At 45.9% G+C, this 21,508-nt stretch overlaps 1 protein-coding gene across 1 annotated transcript in view; it reads right to left on the bottom strand.

The window, feature by feature from the left end:
• The window catches only part of LOC126176281 (uncharacterized), a gene marked incomplete at its 3' end in the record, with an annotated part of 72,054 nt that extends 70,965 nt beyond the window's left edge, over positions 1 to 1,089 (bottom strand). The window contains exon 1 of the mRNA XM_049923431.1: positions 925 to 1,089. Within this exon, the coding sequence (XP_049779388.1) occupies positions 925 to 1,089 (165 nt within the window). The remainder of the gene's footprint in view (positions 1 to 924) is intronic.
• Positions 1,090 to 21,508: the final 20,419 nt, after the last annotated feature.

Genomic DNA, 21,508 nt, shown 5'->3' with positions numbered 1-21,508 from the left:
GAGGACGTAGCTTGCGGGGGCAGTATTATGCTGTGGGGACATTCACTTCCGTTGGGACCTGTGCTAGTAATCCAAGGCATCATAACTGCAAGCTATGTTAATATTTTTCTGGATCACCCATATCAATTCATACTTATCTTCCCTGACGATGAAACCATTTTCCAGCATGATAACCGTCCGACTGAAGAGACCAAAATCATGTTACGTTGGTTTGAGGAACATGACAGCGAACTGATGTTGATGTCTTGGCTAAAAGCTCTGCATTATCTGAACACGATGGAAAACATTGGGATGCTATTCGGCGTCATCTCCGTGCAGCAGGCAGGGAACTGCATTATCTGTGCATAGACATTTGGTGCGACGTACGTACGTTAACCTACCACACAGAGTCGCTGCTGTATAGGGTCGCAAAGGTGGACCAAACGCTATTGTGCAGTTCGTCACAATGTATTAGTTCATCAGTGTAATTGTACAAGCAGGGTGGAAACTTATCACTGCAGCAAAAAACTCCCAACTTTTATGCTCGGAGAAGTGGGTTCCTGCAACGCGGAAGACTGTTCACTTCGTACTCAATCCGACGCATCATTCGGGGAGATGATGATACACACTGCGTTCTAAACATCTTCCTTTCACGTCTTGGGATGCCTCTCTTCTCAGTGATTAATTACAGGCAGAATTGCAAGTTTGACATTGTTAGCATCTCCAGCAGAAATGCAAACGAGGTAACGACAAAGTCAGATGAGATAAACACCCACAGGTCAGGGAGTTCGCTTATCTCAAAAGGGGATAATGCAGCAAGCAGTCTCTCTGAACGGCCGCTCTATAGCAAAACAACATAAAAAAGGGGAAATAGAACGGAGATAGAAGGCCGGCCGGTGCATTAACGGTGGGGAGGGCGCGCTGGGAAAACACGGTTTCAATTACTAGTGGCGTCTGCGGGGGCGGGAGCGGGAGGCGGCAGAGGAGCGCGCTCTGCGGTGGCGGTGTGGGGGCGTCAGCGTCGGAGGCGGCTGTCAGGCAGTGGGGGCGGGGCCGGCCGCCGCAGATTTCATTTGGCGGCGCGCGACCAGTCGGCCGTGGGCCTCCCATTGTGTGTAGGCGGCCGTTCTTCGAGCGCGACGTGCCCGCGGCGCGCGGCGCTCTGAATCACTCGCCGCCTGCGGCGACACCAGCTCCCTCCTGCCGAGTTGCGGACAGCCACACGTCCGCAGCCCACCTAAGCGTGTTCATATATTACAGCGTGAACGAAAAGCCTTGCAGATCAAGGGCGTTGGGAGTATAAGTGCAGGTATTTGTATTGGTGGCCGAAGACAGTGTACTGAACAACATTACGTCAGTATTTATTTCGTTTGCAGACTAATAATTATTGCTATTTCAAGTCGTATGTATTTAGGCTGGTTAGTACCTCCTAGTACATGCGGCGAGAGCAAGCCATTAATACTTATTTTCTCCCGGGGCAGCAGGCGAGATGCTGAAGTATGGACGCAAAGCAGTTAGCCTATGCTGAGCGGCACAGTCCACTTGCGGGGAGAACACGGCGAGTGCCATCACTCGATTTGCCAGGAACTTCGCTGAGTGGAGGAGGAGTCAAAATAAGAGAACATTTCTCTTCCCTTACCCATAGACATTCTACTGTTTCTGAAAAAAAAACCGATGGTCAATATCTTCGAGGTATTTCCGAGATACCTTATGTGCTTTTACCAGGCGGTAGCATCAGACGAAATGGTGACAGTAGTTACCATCGCAGCCTCTTAATTTTCCGTCCAGTGTGCGAAAGCCAATTACTGCTTGCTTTTACTTTTTTTTATTTATCTACTCATGTCTGTAGAATGTTACTACACGAATGATTCTTACCAAATTACGTGATACAAGGGCGCCGCATTAATTGTAAAGTGACAGCTGGATTTCCTAATAAGTGTCATACATTTATTACGTAATATATGTGTGTGTATGGTATGTTGAGGGGTTACAATCTTTTTAAATACTCATATTCTGATATTTCATTCTCATCTCAACTCTTACATTAATTCTTATATTTCATTAATATGTTTAACCTACAGGAAGATTTGGCACATTTGCTTGGATGATATCAATCGTAGAGACATTCGAAACAGATTTTCCAAACACCCCGATCATTGCACGTAGGCAGGTATGACAGTGTCACATTGAAAGGTCTGTGTTGGATTCCTTTCATGTTAATTTCTTAAATCTGTTGTCATTTACGGCATAAATTCCTCTTCTAAATTTACTGTGGTGTTTCTGACTATCTGGGAGGAGAATGAGCAGTGAAACGTGTTACTTTTACACATAAACAAGAACGGTCTGTCACACTACTACACTTTAAAACACAGTTTATATGTAATTCATGTCACACAGTCTAATATGGAACATACATCCGCTTTCTTTTATATACTGTATATGATAAGACTGTCATCCCCCTTCCCTTCTGTGTGAAAGGATGAATCAACAATGTATTTCTAGTTGCATGCTTGATGGTAGCAGACAAGCCTGTTTGCTAGAGAACAGTAGGACCACCATCGGAACAGGTAGCTACGCTTTCTAAAAGCAAAGAGGTTTCTATTCTTGGTTTGGTCCTGTCTGTCCCTTGTCATGTTGGTATAGGAAGCTGCCTCTCTGGTCACTTCCGTTTGTATCTGTGAAGCACCCTCGGTAGGGGCCCATGCCAGTCTGTCCGCAGCGAGTGTCTGAAGTGGTAAGATCTGTGGCTAAGCGCATCTCTGCTAACTCCGTAGGACAATGGATTTCTTAAGTTCAGCCTAACTGAAAATTTAATCACCTTTATTTCAGATTTAGATCTAAAATATCTTATGTTATCTTAAATTGCAACTCAGTGTAATTCGAGTGTGAAGTTCAGAATACCTTCCAGTAGTTGCTTTGTCACTACTTTGTGAGTAAAGTGGAACCACGTGTTGATAAACCGTAACTCTAAGATCATCAATCTTAAATGCAAATGTGCGTGAGATTATAACGTCTCGTCTTGACAATATTTTTCAATATAGCAACTTTTATGTTCAACCCACGTGGGTGTACTTCGTGAGACCAGTACCATGTGCTTATACAATTGTTTGACCCATCAGGTTAATGTTAAAGCGATAGCAACCAGTTCGAGGTTTTTCTTTTGTAAATTGCGTTTCGATGTAATTTATTTTAATTATCAAAATTATTGTGGAGTTACACTCTTTGTGTAAACCAAGTTGACCACGTGAAGAATGTGGTGTAAGCATCAAAGTAGCCTTCAGATATTCCTTTCGGGAAGATTTCACAGAGAGTTAGTATGAATTTAGTATACCTGTGTGTGGTAATTTCATGATGGAAAGGATTGCGCTACGACCGTAACTTCTTTGGGTGAAAATTGAATCGGTTGGTTGTGGTTAATTTCCTCTTGCACATGTTTCAATGTTCTTTGTGTGTTATTTTATGAATGCAGTGCTGTATGCAGTCTCCCAATCTTGGCTCCATATTTGATGTGTTCCGTAAGATTACAAACTCACATTTTCACAGTCCTAAATAAGGCACCAGTTTAGTTATGAATCAGGTTTAATATGCTGAAATTTTAACGGTACAATTATCAATGTTAAAATAAATGTCTAAATATAAACTGATCCATTTCTTTTTATTTAAATTCTCTTTATATATATATATATATATATATATATATATATATATATATATATATATATATATATATATATATATATATATATATATATATATATATATATATATATATATATATATATATATTCACCGGTCATCGTAACATGACTATTAAAAGATTATAATTAATGTTAGTCTGGTTGGGAAGTTGGTAAACTAGACTGGATACCTGGTGAAACAGTTGGTCAGTAATGCAAGGATAACTTCCCCAGATGGCTCACAGCTTTAAACCCGCTTTATTTATCTTGAATATCAGCACCGCTTTCAGAACAAATTAATGCATCAACATTACATTTCCTCATATTAATATCACTCAGGACAGAAAAGTCGCTAACAGTGCTGAAGATTTTGCACATGGGCAAAAATTTTACCGCAAACTATTCATAACGGACCACTTTTTCTAGAAACTGGCGCCTTCAGTTGATTACGATAAAGATACACTACAGGAATTTCACAGAAAACCATTTCAAATAATTTTGTCATTACTTTCTTTGAACTTCTTAATCTGACACAGTTAGTAGACGAGTAAGGACCATGCTATACCAATATACACTGGAGAACATGTGAGCAGTAATCTTCCATAGACGTACGAATATGAATGAGAAAGCAAAAATTACAGTAATAATTGGGTTTCGAACACAGGACGCAAAATAAAGAAGCCACGATGTTAATCATTGTGGCGGTATTGCGGCTGAGGATAACACGCGGGAAAAGGCACATAAAATACCTGAAAAATACCTTGAAAACTGTCGTTTTTTCAGAAACAGTCGAGTATCGACGGATAAGCAGAGGCAAGTGTTCACTTATTTTGACCCCTCTTCCACAGAACGAAGTTTCTGGGAAATGAGGTTATGGCACTTGACGTGTTCTCCTCGTTAGAGGTGCCTTTGCGAGCGTGCAGAAAAAATTAAATATTAATTTATGATAAGTTTGCGGGGAGACTGTTAGACACAGAAAAAAAACTAACGCAGTGAAGTAGGTGCATATTAAGGTACTGTCAAACACATCTCTTCTACTGTAAACTCATTTGTTATTACGAATGATCTACAGCATGCCGCATACAAATGAGTAAACACAAGAGAACACATTTTCTCTATGAAACAGCAGATTTTCTAATGTAATCTGATTGCTATTAAAAGGAGCAATAAAAACTTTCCGTTGGAAGGCTGTCCGATCCAGAACCGTTATGCTAATCGGACAAAATCGCCGTGAACACTGAGGTAATCATCCCACCGGTGTACCAGCTTGAAGATATCTATTTGACGAAACACTGTGTTCTTCTGCCTTTTGATCATGAAGCCCGTAACATCGTTATGCACGTCGTCTTCCGACAGGGACTGTCGACCCTTCAGAGCCTTTTTTAAGGGATCGAGGGCGTGATAAGCATACTGGGAGAAATCAGTACTAGAGTGCAGTTGCTGGACTGAGTTGCCGTAACTTTTGCCTTCCATCTGTGATAGCGGGAGGTGTTTTATCACGAAGCAGCGATACGGAATTTGGCTCGCCATTCCACAAAGTTGTTTTTCGACTGATACGCTGCCCCACAGACATTCTTCATTCCCTCCGACCTATGTCCTTTGGCAGCGAAGAAAAGAGTAACAGCGCGTTGTCCTCCTTCACGCGCATTTGGTAATAACATCTCCATAGTTCACGTTTTCGTATTTACCGCCCGCCCATGGGAAAGACACGAATTTCACACAGATCCCTTGCCTACAAGTCGGTGCTGATATACCCGCATCGTAGTTGCGCTGTGTGGCATATGCCGTCAAACGGAAAATTTTTGATTGCCCCCTTATACATACGGAAACTTTTTGATTACCCTCTTATACATGCGACCTGCGCTTGTGAGACATCGTTAAAGGAGGCGCTAAATACGTTGTCCGTACACAGTAACTCCGGTTCGACGTCTTAGGGTATCACAGTCTGTGAAATTCTGCCGGTTGGTCACAGGTGCGCTGGAAGGCACTGATGACGCATTCCTGTAGTGCTTATTCATCATTATTGGGGCTTGCATACGCCAAACATTTAAAGTGTCGCCACAACCGAAAATTCAAGCGATTAAGTTGAGGCAACGAGCCGCATCAACGTACTAGGCACCCCCAACCAATCGATTAAATGCCTGTGTGATGTGTTCTCAGACATTTCGGAGTAAATGGGCTGGTGCTCCATCATGCACAAACATCTGCAGCCGTTTTGGAATGGTATCTCCTCTAGCAGAACAGGGTAGTCATTTGATAGGGACTAAAGAGATCTTGCAGCACTCAAGCGTTTCCTTAGGTTAGTTACGTTTCAGTAGTTCTAAGTTCTAGGGGACTGATGACCTCAGAAGTCCCATAGTGCTCAGAACCATTTTTTTTATGCATAATGGCATAGAAGCTTTAATATATTTTACACCACAGATAATATAAGTATTTTATACGGTTGTCTGTACGTGCAGTAATGCAATTTACTGATTGGTTTCCATGTTTTATAGCGTTTGATAATGGGATGTCGAAAAATGTGCTAAAAATAGCATACATTTAGTGGCGTAGCATTCTGACCGCCGGCTTGGGTTTTGTTGGAGACAGTGTTCAGCTTTATTAGCGTACCGTTTCTGGGTTTGTATTCGACTGGCTGGCCGAGTGATCCATCACAGAGGTGAAAGATTGAGAATACAAACACAATTGAAGTCCCGGTCAAGCGAAACTTTAAGCGGCCGTGGGAAAGAGCACAATATCGAAATTGATGCCAAGACACTGTCATCGTTACGTACCGGCAGTCAGTCATGCAATGACGTGCTGTGTTTTAGTCAAGTCAAATGAAATGCGTTTTAATACACAAAGGGATTCAACATGTAAATGTTGATAAATTTGGAGCACCGTTTTTCAGACAGAATTCGAAAATTAATTTTCATCACACGTCGAGCGCGATTTCTTATGCCTTAAGTCTCATCAAAATAAATATGAAATGCTAGATTGCATTGTGCCTCATAATACTAATTGTTCTGTGCTGAGATAAATCACGAAAGCTTCAGCGGGGGTGCAAATGATAATGTTTAGTTTGCGGTTAAGATAAGATTTGAACAAACTCTTTGTAAAGTGCAGCCCAGTGCGATGACATACATTGCAGTGTACAGCAAGGAGAATCGGACTTCGTATAACAAACAATTTGCAGTGCAGCTTCTAAGAGAAAGAATGTAAATATGCATGCGATGGCACACTGATGGCGTGTAGTGTTTCCATGCCTGCCTGAGATCTGGATTGAAATTCATCCTTACGCGAGCTTATTTTCAGTACATAAAAAATTGTACAGGTGAATACTGATGTGAGTGCACGATAACTGTTGAGTGTATCTAACGTTAATGGAACTTTTCGAACGGAAATCGCAGCACAGTATGCTCAGAGAACGTGCAAATCTGCGTTTCGTCATATTTCAGACTTTGAGAAAGGTCGAATTATCGGCATGAGGTACGTAAGGGCACCTTACTGCCCTGCCGCACAAAAAAATTGAGGGTAGTGCAATGATCAAAGAATGAGCGGTGACGAGATGGCCCCTTGACGACAGTTTTGCAAAAGACTAGCCACGTGTCCTTCCAGAAGGTGTACACTATCAGAAGATGACAGGGTTCTTCGATTTGCTCTGACGAATAGATGAATGGCAACAGCTAAAATCCGGCCAGGAGTTACAGACAGCGCCACCACGAAGCACCGGGAACAATCTACCGAAGCTGGACCAAAGTCTGAAGGTGTCACAGATCGTTTATCGCTGACACCATACCCTAGAAAACTCTACTTCCATGATGTAGAGGCAGACTCGGTTGGGATGTTAAGTAATATTTTACAGTATTCAGCGATGAGTATCGCTTCCGCCTGACACAGACGTCAGCGCGTCCGAAGACGACCTGATTAAATGACACAGAAAACGACGACTGAGCCAGTATGTGTCAAGAATGGTGCATCGGGTTGTCATGCCCTTCACGATCAAGGTACTAAATGGCGTACTGAAGAAGGTAATGCAAGACAATGTCACAAATGTACATCTACATCCATACTTCGCAAGCCACCTGACGGTGGGTGGCAGAGGGTACCTTGAGTACCTCTATCGGTTCTCCCTTCTATTCCAGTCTCGTATTGTTCGTGGAAAGAAAGATTGTCGGAATGCCTCTGTGTGGGCTCTAATTTTTCTGATTTCATACTCATGGTCTCTTCGCGAGATATACGTAGGAGGGAGCAATATACTGCTCGACTTCTCGGTGAACGTATGTTCTCGAAACTTCAACAAAAGCCCGTACCGAGCTACTGAGCGTCTCTCCTGCAGAGTCTTCCACTGGAGTTTATCTGTCATCTCCGTAAGGCTTTCGCGATTACTAAATGATCCAGTAACGAAGCGCGCTGCTCTCCGTTGGATCTTCTCTCTCTCTTCTATCGACCTATCTGGCACGGATCCCACATCGGTGAGCAGTATTCAAGCAGTGGGCGAATAAGTGTACTGTAACCTACTTCCTTTGTTTTCGGACTGCATTTCTTTAGGATTCTTCTAATGAATCTGTCTGGCATCTGCTTTACCAACGATTAATTTTATATGCCGTAAGGGATGTACAAATCTTTGACTGGTCTTTCTGGTCAGCTGCATTTTAACCCAGACAGTATGTTTGGGATGAGATGGAGAAGATACATACATTCACGCCAGCCTCCAGTCAGCAGTCCTTGTGAATGACACGGTATGTGTTTGACATAGCAAGAAGTTACTTAGGATGATATGTGGAGGCCTTTTGCTTCCGTGCCATAAAAAACAGTGCATTCGAGTCCATGGAAGCCGTAGATCATGTTGATGCTGATGAACATCAGTCCAGAAAGGAAACGAAAGTGCGTCATTTAACACCGCTGAGTATTGAACATCTCCACAGTTTCACAAATATCGGATTAGTGCTTCGTGGTATAACACTTTCCACTTCCGTCACTATATTTTCACAATGAGATTGGAAAATTTATGGCATGAGCTGACAACTACAGTCATTTCGTCAGCATCTGTATGCAGTGATCTAACCTGCACAGTCTTCACAACAGAGGACCCATATACGATTGGATCATGGTTTCGATCCGTTAAGAAATCCTCACGAACAAATCTTATAGCTGAATTAAGTTAGTTCTGCCAAGGCCAGGATAGCTAGTTCAACAATATAACGAGGATTTACCTATACATATTTTCTAAATCTACATGATTACCATGCAATTGACACATTTATTATGTGTCAGAAGGTACACAGAACCACTTTCCTCCCACTCTCGAATACCAAGTGTACATGCATGCACGTCTGAAGGACATTGTAATGTGTAGATACACAAACTGTATAAACACAGACATCATGATACATCCATGCTTCGACAGGCTAAAATGGCGATCAAAATATCTGCATCTCCGTGTGCGGGAATCACGAAATGTGCAAGCGTAAAGGTTGTGGACTCGATGACATATGGAAGTTTGGATCGTGCCTGGAGGCCTGTTCTGATAGCCGAATCAGTGAAGGCAATCGCTCGCGATAAGCGGGAAATTCGGGTTCGACTCCCGGTCGGGTACATATTTTCATGTATCACAAACAGCTGACGTCAATCCAGAGTCACAAATGCGAATCAATTTCGTGTTTTCTCTTGCTTTACGACGAATGTCAATCCTTCCAATGTCTGGGATAAAATAGATGCGGAGGAGGAAAATTGCTGAAATTTCGTAAGAGAATTTCGCTGCAACAAAAAATTCTTAGTTTTAATTACTGTTAGCCACTCACTAATCACATCCGTGGCACCCCCTCCCCTACTTCGCAATAACTCGAAACGAAATGATTTTCTTTGAACCTTTCTACAAGTATGTACTCCATCAGCCCTATTTTGCAAGGATGCTGTATCATGCAGCAACATTCCAGAAGAGGACGGAAAAGGGTAGCCAGTCTCTTTATTAGCTTTGTTGCATCTCTAAGTGACTTGCCAACTAAACGCAGTCTTCGGTTTGTCTTCCCCAAAAGTTTCTGTACGATGGTTCCGATTTAACCTGTTCGGAACTGTAATCCGTAACTATTTTGTTGAACCGACAGCCTTCAGATTTGTGTAATTTATCGCGTAGCCGAAATTCAAAGAACTACTCTAAGTACTCACGTGGAGCACCTCACACTTTTTAGTGTCAACTGAGTTAGTACCCTATCGATATAGATCACTAAAATCTTGAGAAAAAATAATTTAAAAATAATCATTAACGCACAAAATAGCAGTGCGGGATTATAATACCTTAAACACTCAATTAGATGACTGGAAATCAGTTACTGTTAACGTTACGCAGATTATTTTGAGGAGGGCATTTCATGCCTAAAAACTAACAAGCAAATACTGATGAGGATAATCGTATTTCTCTCTGTCCAACTTGTTCTTATTGTTATGATCTTGAATCCGAACACTGAACTGATGCATCTCTCCCCGGTAGCGTATCCTGTGCAAGCCTCTTCACGTGCGAATAACTGTTGCTAACCTAAATTGTTTTGAATATCCTTGACGTATTCCTCTCTCTACAATTTCACTTCCGTGGAGTGTAGCACATCAGACGAATACCTTTGGAATAGTCTTCTTAACACTTAAATTTATACAAGATATTAACAAACCTCTTTTACATTAATACTCCTCTTGCTATAGCCAATCTACGTTTTATCTCCTCTCTACTTCGACCACTTCAGTTACTTTACTACCAAAGCAGCAAAACTGAACATCTATTTCCAGCTGAATTTGATACACAGATCGGCGCAGGACGTTATGACCACCTATCTAATAGCTGATATGTCCACCTTTGGCACGATCAACAGCGGCAACGCGTCATTGCACAGGTCGTGGCGTACGTCGCTGCACCACATCTGCACATAAGACACCTGATTCCCTTCAATTCTAGGGACGGGGACTACTAGAGCTGACGCCACGTTCAATCACACCCCAGACATATTCGATCGGGTTCAGATCCAGCGAACTGAGGGGCCAGCACGTCAACAGAAACTCGTCATTGTGTGCCTCAAACCACTCCATCACACTTCTGCCCTTGTGACGTGGCGTATTATCTTGTTGAATAATGCCACTGTCATCGGGAAACATGGTCGTCATGAAGGGATGTACGTGGTCTGCAAAGTGTGTACCGTACTTCTTGGCTGTCATGGTGTCTTCCACGAGGTCCACTTGACCAATGGATCCCAACGTGACTGTTCTCCAGAGCGTGCTGGAGCCGCCGCCAGTTTGTCTCCTTCTCGCCATACAGGGATCAAACAGCTGTTACGTTGGATTACGACAGATTCGCGCCCTCCTATCGATATGACGAAGAATGTATCGGGATTCATCAGACCATACGTTCTGCCACTGCGCCACCGTCCAATGCCGGTGGTCAAGTGCCCGTTTAAGTCGCAGTTGGCACATGCATGGATCATCGGCTGCAGATGTCCATCGTTAGGAGTGTATGGTGCACTGTGTGTTGAGACACACTTGTACCCTATCCAGCATCAAAGTCTGATGTTAGTTCCGCCACAGTTCGCCGCAGTTCGCCGCCTGTCCTGTTTCAGCAGTTTGCCCAGCCTACGACGTTCCTCATCTGTAATGAGGGGCTGGCCACCCAATCCCACGTCGTCTGGATGTAGTTGTACCTACGTTTCGACACGTGTTGAAGACATTCACCACAGCACTTCTAGAACACCTGACAAGTCGTGTAGCTTCCAAAATGCTCGCACCGAGCTTCCGGGTCGTCAAAATCTACACTCAGTAAAAACCTCAGATAGAACGCGCGCCTTCCCCATTCCACATATGGACAGGAGGCTCACTGACACTATATGCACCATGCATGTACCTGATTAAGTCATTCCTCGCCAGGTGACGCTGCTATCGACTGGACGGGTTTATATCGATACTAGGTCAGTGGTCATAATATTCTGGCCGATCAGTGTATATGGTTGTTACTTCTCATTTTTCCGAGGCGGAAGTTTAGGGATTAAAGTCCCATTGACATGGATCTTACTACTACAGTCGCGAAGCTTCTGCATAAAACTGACAGCATTTCTGCTTCCAGCAGATCCACTATATCAGCGAAACGATCTAACACTTCCCCTTCATGTTGTGAACCAGTAATCTACACTGAGGCGATAAAAGGCATTGGTTACCTCCTAACACTGTCTCGGACCTCCTTTTGCCAGACGTAGCGAAGCAACTCTGAAGTGGCATGTACTCAACAAGTCGCTGGAGGTCCCTTGCAGATATACGGAGCCTTGCTGCATCTATAACCGTCCATAATTGCGAAAGTGTTGCAGATGATGAATTTTGTGCACAAACTCACCTCTCCATTACGTTCCATAAATGTTCGAAGAGTGACCAAATCATTCTCTCGAATTGTGCAGATTGTTCTTCAAACCAACTGTGAAGCAATGTCGCCCGGTGACATGGCGCATTACCACCCATAAAATTCCATTGTTTGGTAACATGAAGGACTGTAATTGGTCCCAAAGTAGCCGAACACAGCACACATTATAGAACGACCACCAGCTTGCACAGTGCATCGTTGACAACCTGGGTCCACCCCCCAGGGGGTCCACAACTCTTTTGTGGATACGTGCGTAGCGAGCACGGGACCCCGAGTTAATGTGGCCTTCCTTCCCTTCCGGGCTGCATACCTTCCCTTTCCGCATCCTTCCCCATCCCCCATCTTCGCCCCTCCTCCCCCCACCTCTGGCTCTTTCCTTCCCTTTCTCCCCATCTGGGAGTATGGTTTGTGCCTACGTCCGGAGACGGACGCTCGAAAATGTAACGCATTCTTCGCCTTCTTTGCTTGTATGTCTTCTTCCTTCCTTTGTCCTTCTCTTTTCCTTACCTCTTCTCTTTACCCTTTTCTCCGCTGCGGCGTTTGAGACCTCTCTTCTTTCCTTTCCTTTCTCTTTCTTCCTCCCTGTGCGTGTCTGAAGGCCGACCCACGCATTTTTGTGCGTAGCTGGTGACGGGGTAACGCGTAATTCCCCGCCCCGGGTAGACAGGTAGGACACGTACGTACCCCCTGGTAATGGCCAGGCCCAGGGAGGGGTGATTACCCGAGCTGATACCTTCCGAAAGTGCCGATTGGTCCCTCCGTCCGTTTGTCGGAAGGTGTGACCTGAGGTGTGAACAATCACCTAAGGCAGGAGTGCCCTCCGAGAGGGCCCCCACAAGGGAGGAGCACGCCATCGGAGACGCCGGTAATCATGGGGGATTCTTCCGCAATGGTTTCCTCACCTTCCACTATGTCTGCTCACAAGCGTAAGAATACTGAGTCTCAGCCACAGACAGTTCTTCCATCATTGCCACAGTTCCTTGTTGTTTCTCGGTCTGACGAAGGTCACGACTTCTCCACGGTCAACCCTTTCATTATTCAGAAAGGTGTCGATGCAATTGCTGGTCTTGTAAAGTCTTGTTCCAGATTACGGAATGGCACCTTGTTGTTAGAAACAGTCAGTGCCCTCCAGGCACAAAAATTGCTGCGTACTTCACTGCTCCACACCTTCCCTGTCCGGGTTGAAGTGCACCGTACTTTAAATTCCTCGTGTGGAGTCGTTTATACACGCTCCCTCGATGGATTGTCTGACGAAGAAATTCAGCACTACCTGTCTGACCAGGGCGTAACGACTGTTCATAGAGTTATGAAAAGGGTTGACACGAACATCATTCCAACCCGCACTGTCTTCTTGACATTTGACAAAGTTCAACTTCCATCGAAAATCAAAGCAGGCTATGAGATCATTTCCGTTCGCCCTTACGTCCCAAACCCCACGCGTTGTTATCGGTGTCAGCGGTTCAATCACACCAGCCAGTCCTGTTCCAATCCGGCCAAATGTGTTACGTGTGGCAAGGATGCCCATGAGGGTGCTTGTCCACCTCCATCCCCTCGCTGCATCAACTGTATGGGTGACCACGCTGCTTCCTCTCGAGATTGCCCCGTTTTTAAGGACGAAAAGCTCATCCAGGAAATAAGAGTGAAGGAAAAGGTGTCGACCTTTGCTGCTCGAAAATTATTCGCCAGTCGCCAGCCCACCGTGCCTCAGACAGGAAAATACAGCACTGTCCTTGCTTCTCCTCGGCCAACAAAGGAGGCGGCCACGCAGACTTGCGATCTCACCTTTAGTGCCACGGTTCAACCTCACCACTTTCGCCTGCCCACTCTATGGCTCACCCTTCATCGGGTACTGCTAAATCTCGAGCCCAAAAGTCAGACAGCAAGCCTTCCAAAAAAGAGCATACTCGTGAAGAGTTTTTACGTACCGCAACTTCCCAACCATCGGTTCCTCCTTCATCTAAACATCATACTTCTAAGAAGGCTACAAAGAAACCCAGTTCCTCTCCTTCTCCGCCAAGGCGTGTCCCAGCTACAGCACCACCTGGCGGAAATCGTCCTCGGCCGTCTTCTGTGTCGCAGAGGCGCACTGCTGGTGGCCGGTCAACAGGCCGATCGCTGGTGGCAGGAGCTGCTCCTGACCAACCTATGGATCAGGATCTTCTGCCTTCGGCTGAATGCCATTCCATGCTGTCGGTCGCTAGCTCCGAGCAGTCTTTAAGTTGACAGCAACTTTGGTCACATTCCTCCATTTTCTGTTCACCCCATGTCCATTATCCACTGGAATATCCGCGGCATTCGAGCCAATCGGGATGAATTGTCGGTCCTCTTACGATCCTACTCGCCGGTCATCTTCTGTCTTCAGGAAACAAAGCTGCGTCCCCATGACCGCTTTGTTCTCCATCATTTTCAGTCCATCCGATATGACCTCCCCTCTGTTGAAGGCACTCCAGCCCATGGAGGACTCATGATTCTTCTCCATGATACTCTCCACTATCACCCAATCCACTTAAACACTTCCTTCCAAGCTGTCGCCGTCCGTCTTTCCCTTTCCGGATATACGTTCTCTCTTTGCACTGTCTACACTCCATCGTCCACACCAATGGCACGAGCTGATCTCCTTCATCTTCTTGGTCAGCTTCCACCCCCCTATTTGCTGGTTGGGGACTTCAATGCCCACCACCCGCTTTGGGGATCTCCACATCCTTATCCACGTGGCTCACTATTGCTAGACGTCTTCCACCAAGCGGATCTAGTTTGCCTCAACACTGGGGTCCCCACATTTTTGTCTGCCTCCACGACAAATTTATCTCATTTGGACCTTCCGGTCGGTACTATTCCGCTAGCTCGGCGCTTTGAATGGTTCGCCCTTGATGATACACACTCGAGTGACCACTTTTCATGTGTCCTTAGACTGCAGCCTCATCTGCCATACATGCGCCCGCGACGGTGGAAGTTTGCCCAAGCTGATTGGACATTCGCTGACCGTCACTTTCCCAGCGTCGACGATGAGGTCACACATATTACCGACGTTATTCCTACGGCTGCGGAACATTCCATACCACGCACCTCCGAATTGGCCCGGCGCCCCCCAGTTCCTTGGTGGAACGAGGCATGCCGTGATGCAATACGTGAGCGGCGACGTGCTCTCCGCGTTTTCCGCCACCATCCTACTTTGGCTAACTGTATCCGCTATAAGGAGTTCCGTGCGCGATGCCGTCGCGTCATCCGCGATAGCAAGAAGGCAAGCTGGAAATTCTTTATTAGCTCATTTAACACCTTCACTCCCTCCTCGGAAGTTTGGAGTCGGCTTCGACGGTTCTTAGGCGCGCCTAGTTTCTCCCCGGTCTCTGGGCTCACTGTCGCGCATAATACATTCGTGGACCCCGTCACAATTTCTAACTCGTTGGGTCAGCACTTTGCTGAGATTTCGAGCTCTTCCAATTACCCGATAGCGTTTCTCCCGAAGAAACGTGCAGCGGAAGTGCGACCTCTTGCTTTCTCCTCTCAAAATCGCGAAAGCTATAATACTGTTTTCTCCATGCGGGAACTCCAACATGCACTCTCTTCTTGTCGCTCCTCCGCCCCAGGACCGGATGGTATCCACGTCCAAATGTTGCTGCATTTATCAACCCATAGTTTGCATTACCTCCTTCGCCTTTATAATCGAATTTGGACTGACAATACTTTTCCCAGACGATGGCGGGCAGCTATCGTCGTTCCCGTTCCGAAACCTGGAAAGGACAAACATCTCCCCTCTAGCTATCGCCCCATTTCTCTCACGAGTAGTGTCTGTAAGGTTTTGGAGCGTATGGTGAATTGCCGTCTAGCGTGGTGGCTAGAATCCCGCAATCTTTTAACACCTGCCCAATGCGGATTCCGAAAGCATCGTTCTGCCGTTGACCATCTTGTTGTTCTCTCCAGTTATATCATGAACAATTTTCTCCGGAAACGCCAAACAGTAGCAATATTTTTTGATCTGGAGAGAGCATACCTGTTGGAGGACAGGCATCCTCCGCAAACTGTTCTCTTGGGGCTTTCGAGGTCGGCTACCCCTTTTTCTTCGCGAATTTATGGCAGAGCGCACATTTAGGGTGCGGGTGAACACTACTCTCTCCCGTAGTTTCTCCCAAGAAAACGGGGTACCCCAGGGCTCCGTGCTTGTACTGTTTGCCATTGCCATCAATCCAATTATGGATTGTCTCCTTCCTGATGTCTCGGGCTCCCTCTTTGTGGACGATTTTGCGGTCTACTACAGCTCTCAACGGACCAGCCTTCTTGAACGACGTCTTCAAGGATGTCTCGATCGCCTCCACTCTTGGAGCATCGCAGCCGGCTTCCGTTTCTCTCCCAGTAAGACCGTTTGTGTAAATTTTTGGCGACGTAAGGAGTTTCTTCCGCCCTCCCTACATCTAGGTCCTGTCAACCTTCCGTTTTCAGACGACGCTAAATTCTTGGGTCTTATGTTTGACAGAAAACTGTGCTGGTCCTCCCACATTTCCTATCTTTCGGCTCGCTGTCTGCGATCCCTTAACACCCTCCGTGTCCTGAATGGTACCTCCTGGGGAGCGGACCGAGTGGTCCTTCTCCGCCTCTATCACTCCTTAGTGCGCTCAAAATTGGATTATGGAAGCATAGTCTACTCCTCTGCTCGGCCGTCTATTCTTCGGCGTCTCGACTCTATCCACCACCGTGGATTACGTTTAGTGTCTGGAGCTTTTTACACTAGCCCTGTGGAAAGCCTTTATGCCGAGACTGCTGAACCTCCGCTGTCCAATCGGCGAGCAGTCCTTCTGAGTGGTTACGCTAGCCATCTGTCTTCCATGCCTGCTAATCCAGCCCATGACCTTTTTTTTCGACGCCTCCTTTGATGTAGGGTATGCAGGCCGCTCCTCCTCCCTACTACCCCCAGGAGTCCGCTTCCGTCAACTGCTCCATTCTCTTTCCTTCCGCTTTCCTAAAACCTTCTTGACAACTTGGGGTACAGCACCGCCTTGGCTCCGTCCCCGGACCTGCCTGCTCCGTGACCTTTGTCGATTTCCCAAGGATGGTACCCCTACACTTGTTTACCGTCGGGCATTTGCTGCTCTATGTGCAGAAATGACGGATGCCACATTTATTTACACCGACGGCTCGAAAACATCGTTAGGTGTAGGGAGTGCCTATATTGTTGGCGACACCCCAAATCACTTTCGGCTTCCCGACCAGTGTTCGGTTTATACTGCAGAGCTTTACGCTGTTCTCCAGGCTGTCCACTACATCCGCCGCCATCAGCGGATACAGTACGTAATCTGCTCAGATTCTCTCAGCTCTCTCCTCAGTCTCCAAGCTCTTTACCCTGTGCACCCTCTGGTCCACCGGATTCAGGACTGTCTGCACTTGCTCCACCTGGGGGGCGTATCGGTGGCGTTCCTCTGGCTCCCGGGACACGTTGGTATCTGCGGAAATGAGGCGGCCGATATTGCAGCCAAGGCTGCAGTCTCTCTTCCTCGGCCAGCTATTCCATCGATTCCTTTCGCCGATCTACGGAGCGTTTTATGTCGTCGTGTTGTTCATTTATGGCACGCGCATTGGTCAACACTTCCCCATAATAAATTGCGGGAAGTGAAAGCTCTTCCTTGTGCTTGGACCTCTTCCTCCCGAACGCGTCGTCGGGAGGAGGTAATTTTAACTAGACTCCGGATAGGGCACTGTCTTTTTAGCCATAGACATCTTTTAAGCGGCGATCCTCCCCCACTCTGTCCCCACTGCTCTCAGCTGTGGACGGTAAGACACCTTTTAATTGAGTGCCCCTATTTTACTCCGTTACGCTCCCGTCTACAGCTATCGCCTGATCTATCGTCGATTTTAGCAGATGACACGCGCTCAGCCGACCGCGTTCTCCAGTTCATTAGTGCCAGTGAAATGACGTCAGTCATTTGAAGCTATTTTTGGGGACAACCGACCCCTTTCTATAGTGGATTTTTAAGCCTTCCTTCTACCTTTAGTTTCTCCAATTTTATGGCTTTGTTCCCATTGCTGCAGGTTTTCAATTTCGGTTTTTTTACTGTTTCCTAAGTCACGGGCTGGGCGCTAATGACCATAGCAGTTTTGCGCCCTAAAACCAAAACAAAAAAAACCTGGGTCCATAGTTTCGTTGGGTCTGCGCTACACTCGAACCCAACCATCAGATCGTACAGACTCAAATCAGGACTTATCTGACCAGTTCACGGTTTTCCAGTCGTCTATCGTTCAGCCGGTATGGTCACGAGCCAGGACGGGTGCAGAGGTGATGCTCTGTTAGCAAAGGTACTAGCTTCGACCATCTGGTGCCACACCCCATTAGATTTCGTCGCACTGTCCTAACGGACAAGTTCGTCCTACGTTCAACGTTGATTTCTACGGTTAATACACGCAGTGTTGCTTTTCTGTTAGCACTGACAGCTCTATACAAAAGCACCCACTTTCGGTAGTTAAGTGCAGCCCGTCGCTCACTGCGTTGTCCGTGTTGAGAAGTAATGCCTGAAATTTGGTACTCTCAGCATGGATCTCGAAATATTGAATTCCCTAACGATTTCCGAAGTGGAATATCCCATGCGTCTAGCCACAACTTCCATCCAGCGTTCAAAGTCCGTTAATTCCCCTCGTGCCTCCATAATCATATCGAAAACCTTTTCACATAATCACCTGAGAACAAATGTCAGCTCCGTCAATGCACTGCCCTTTTATATCTTGTGTACGCCGTCTGTATATGTACATATCTCTCTCCAATGACTTTTGTCCCTCAGTGTAATAGTGGTCTGGTGGTTCAGAACATTCGTAGTTTTGGATTTCCTGTTTTGTATGAAACGACTGTATCAGTAAGCAACAGAATAAAAAATGTGTGTGAATTCCTAAGGGACCAAACTGCTGAAGTCGTCGGTCCCTAGACTTACACACTACTCAAACTAACTTATGCTAAGAACCACAACACACACACACACACACACACACACATATGCCCGAGGTAGAACTCGAACCGCCGGCGAGAGGGACCGCGAAATCCGTGATATGGTATCAATAGTTACGATGGCACAACGTAGGTGCGCTCTTCTAGGTTGGCACTACGACACCGACACCAACAGCGCCACTGCAGACCGAGCCCATTTGATTCCGAGGAGACGACCTAGCAACATTGTTTCTACTTCATAGGGGGCTAACCATTACAGACTTTGTTACTTCAGTTACTTCAATGATAGTTTGTCCAACTACTAGTAGCTGTTAGCGTTGATACGTGTACAGCTTCGCACCTACGTGCTCATCTCAGCCAAAGTTTCTCAGCCAAAGTTAAGTGAGCCTAATGTAATCCTAATTCTTCCTATAGTAAAGGTGATTTAAATTCACACTGCAGTACCGAAATTTTTACCTCACCTGCTCCTACTCGCTCATACATTCGGCCTACCCTTCAGTTTACAGGAGCAGACCCACGCGCCGTTTACCAGGCGGGACACAAAACGTGACATGGCGCTTCTAGCCGGGCGGCGCCACGGAATAATCCGACATTAATAGCAGATAGCAACGAAGTTCTGTTTTTGAACCAGGTGGATGACAAAGTGCGGCTACGTCCGACAGTCAGAGAATAACGTGTTACCCATGCAACGCGGGAGCATCGTACTCCTGCTGGCGACGCGACGCCTATTTTTGACAGGTTGAGCAGCTGTTGTGAGCACCACGAAGCGCCGAGTAACGCCCTGTCAATGCCACACACAGCGCGCGCGTGCCGAGAACTTCTGAGCATATCGTGGGCAGTGGGAGGCGATTCGCCACGGCACAGCGACATGTTGTCTTCGCCGCCTCGCGAGGTATTACCTAAGCGTCTAGCTATTACGACTGTCGCATCGGCGGCTCTGTAGGTATCCGATTATCGACCCAGATCATTAAGCGCCATTCTGTATTACGGATGATTACAGGTTACGCGACAGCGGCGCCAGGAAACTGTCTGCGATCAGAGGTCAGACAATTCATGCCGACCGAAGACAATCTCCACCCTGTGACATTCGGCAAAGCAAGGCAGCAATAACACATAACTAAGGTAAACGTTCTTCCCTCCGTCCGCCTCCCTCCTCCCATGTTTCGCAGGCATTTTCTGATACCTACGATAGTTCGTGTAAGACGTAACACCCTTTTTTATTTCGTGAGCGGCTTCAAGATACGGAAACGATTTTTTTTTGGCAAATGATTGTACGCAGCGGGCACATAATTTTGGTGGATGGTTAGTACTGTTAATTCTGTCCGCAGGGTTAGCCGAGCGGATTGCCGGCACGGTAGCTCAGCGTGTTCGGTCAGAGGATTAGCTGCCCTTTGTAATAAAAAACTGAGTTAATCGATCAACAACGAACTTAAACGAATGTCTTACGACGTCCGCCCCGAGCAGATGCAACGAACAAAAGGGAACAAAATGAGATTAAAAAAAAGCGGTCTAACGCACGGCTTTTCGGAGCGGGAAGGAACTTCTGGTCCCCAGCACGAATCCGCCCGGCGGACTTGTGTCGAGGTACGGTGAGCCGGCCAGTCTGTGGATGGTTTTTAGGTGGTTTTCCATCTGCCTCGGCGAATGCGGGCTGGTTCCCCTTATTCTGCCTCAGCTACACTATGTCGGCGATTGCTGCGCAAGTTCTCCACGTATAATACGTACACCACCATTATTCTACCACGCAAACACACTCACTCCCCAAGCGGACAAAATCTCGAACCCGGGCCCGCTTGACAACTGAACGCTGTTTACTTTAAATTGGACAGCATCAGAAATGAGGTAAACTTTCGGTTCTTCAGGTAAGATATTGGAAATGGCATATGCATTAATTGTTCTACAATCAACATTCTTCAGACATAGAATAGGCATTCAATAGAATTGCGAAAAATGTTGTTCATTGATTTTTCTGGGTTTGAAGATGGTGGTAATAAAACTATCGTAATTACAATGACACTATTTACGAATTTTTATCTCTTCACTGAAGTAGTCTATTTGATTCATAAATCACCGTCACCCAATTTAAGTAACCATTCACTGAAGAAAGGATCACTATTGTATGTGATATTTTGACTCAACTTATGAATTTTAACGTCAGACCTCAAGTACGATCGTTTAAGTATAGTTTCGACAATGGCTCTTCTGTTGGAATGCCTAAAGATGGGCAGTACTTGACGGAAATGTTCACCATACTGAATTATTTTGCCTCCATAATTGTGATTTTTATTCATGTCCCTTAAAAGATGATAAACATTATTTTGCGCATCTTTGAACGTAAAAAATTCCAGTCACTGTTATATATTATAGTAAAATTAAATTGCCAATAGATGATACCTTCTAAATTCTTTACATCGACGTGTAAGACCGAAATCGCGGGACAGACTACGCTTGACTTACAACTGCAAGAGCTGGCAAGCATGTTACTTAAACAGATTGTCAACAGATGGCACCTTCTACATCGTTTTTATAAAACAAAATTTTGTAACGGAAACAGTAACT

The sequence above is a fragment of the Schistocerca cancellata genome, chromosome 3 (assembly GCF_023864275.1).
Source record: "Schistocerca cancellata isolate TAMUIC-IGC-003103 chromosome 3, iqSchCanc2.1, whole genome shotgun sequence".
NCBI classification, from domain to species: domain Eukaryota; kingdom Metazoa; phylum Arthropoda; class Insecta; order Orthoptera; family Acrididae; genus Schistocerca; species Schistocerca cancellata.
This window is presented reverse-complemented; position numbering and strand designations above follow the sequence as displayed.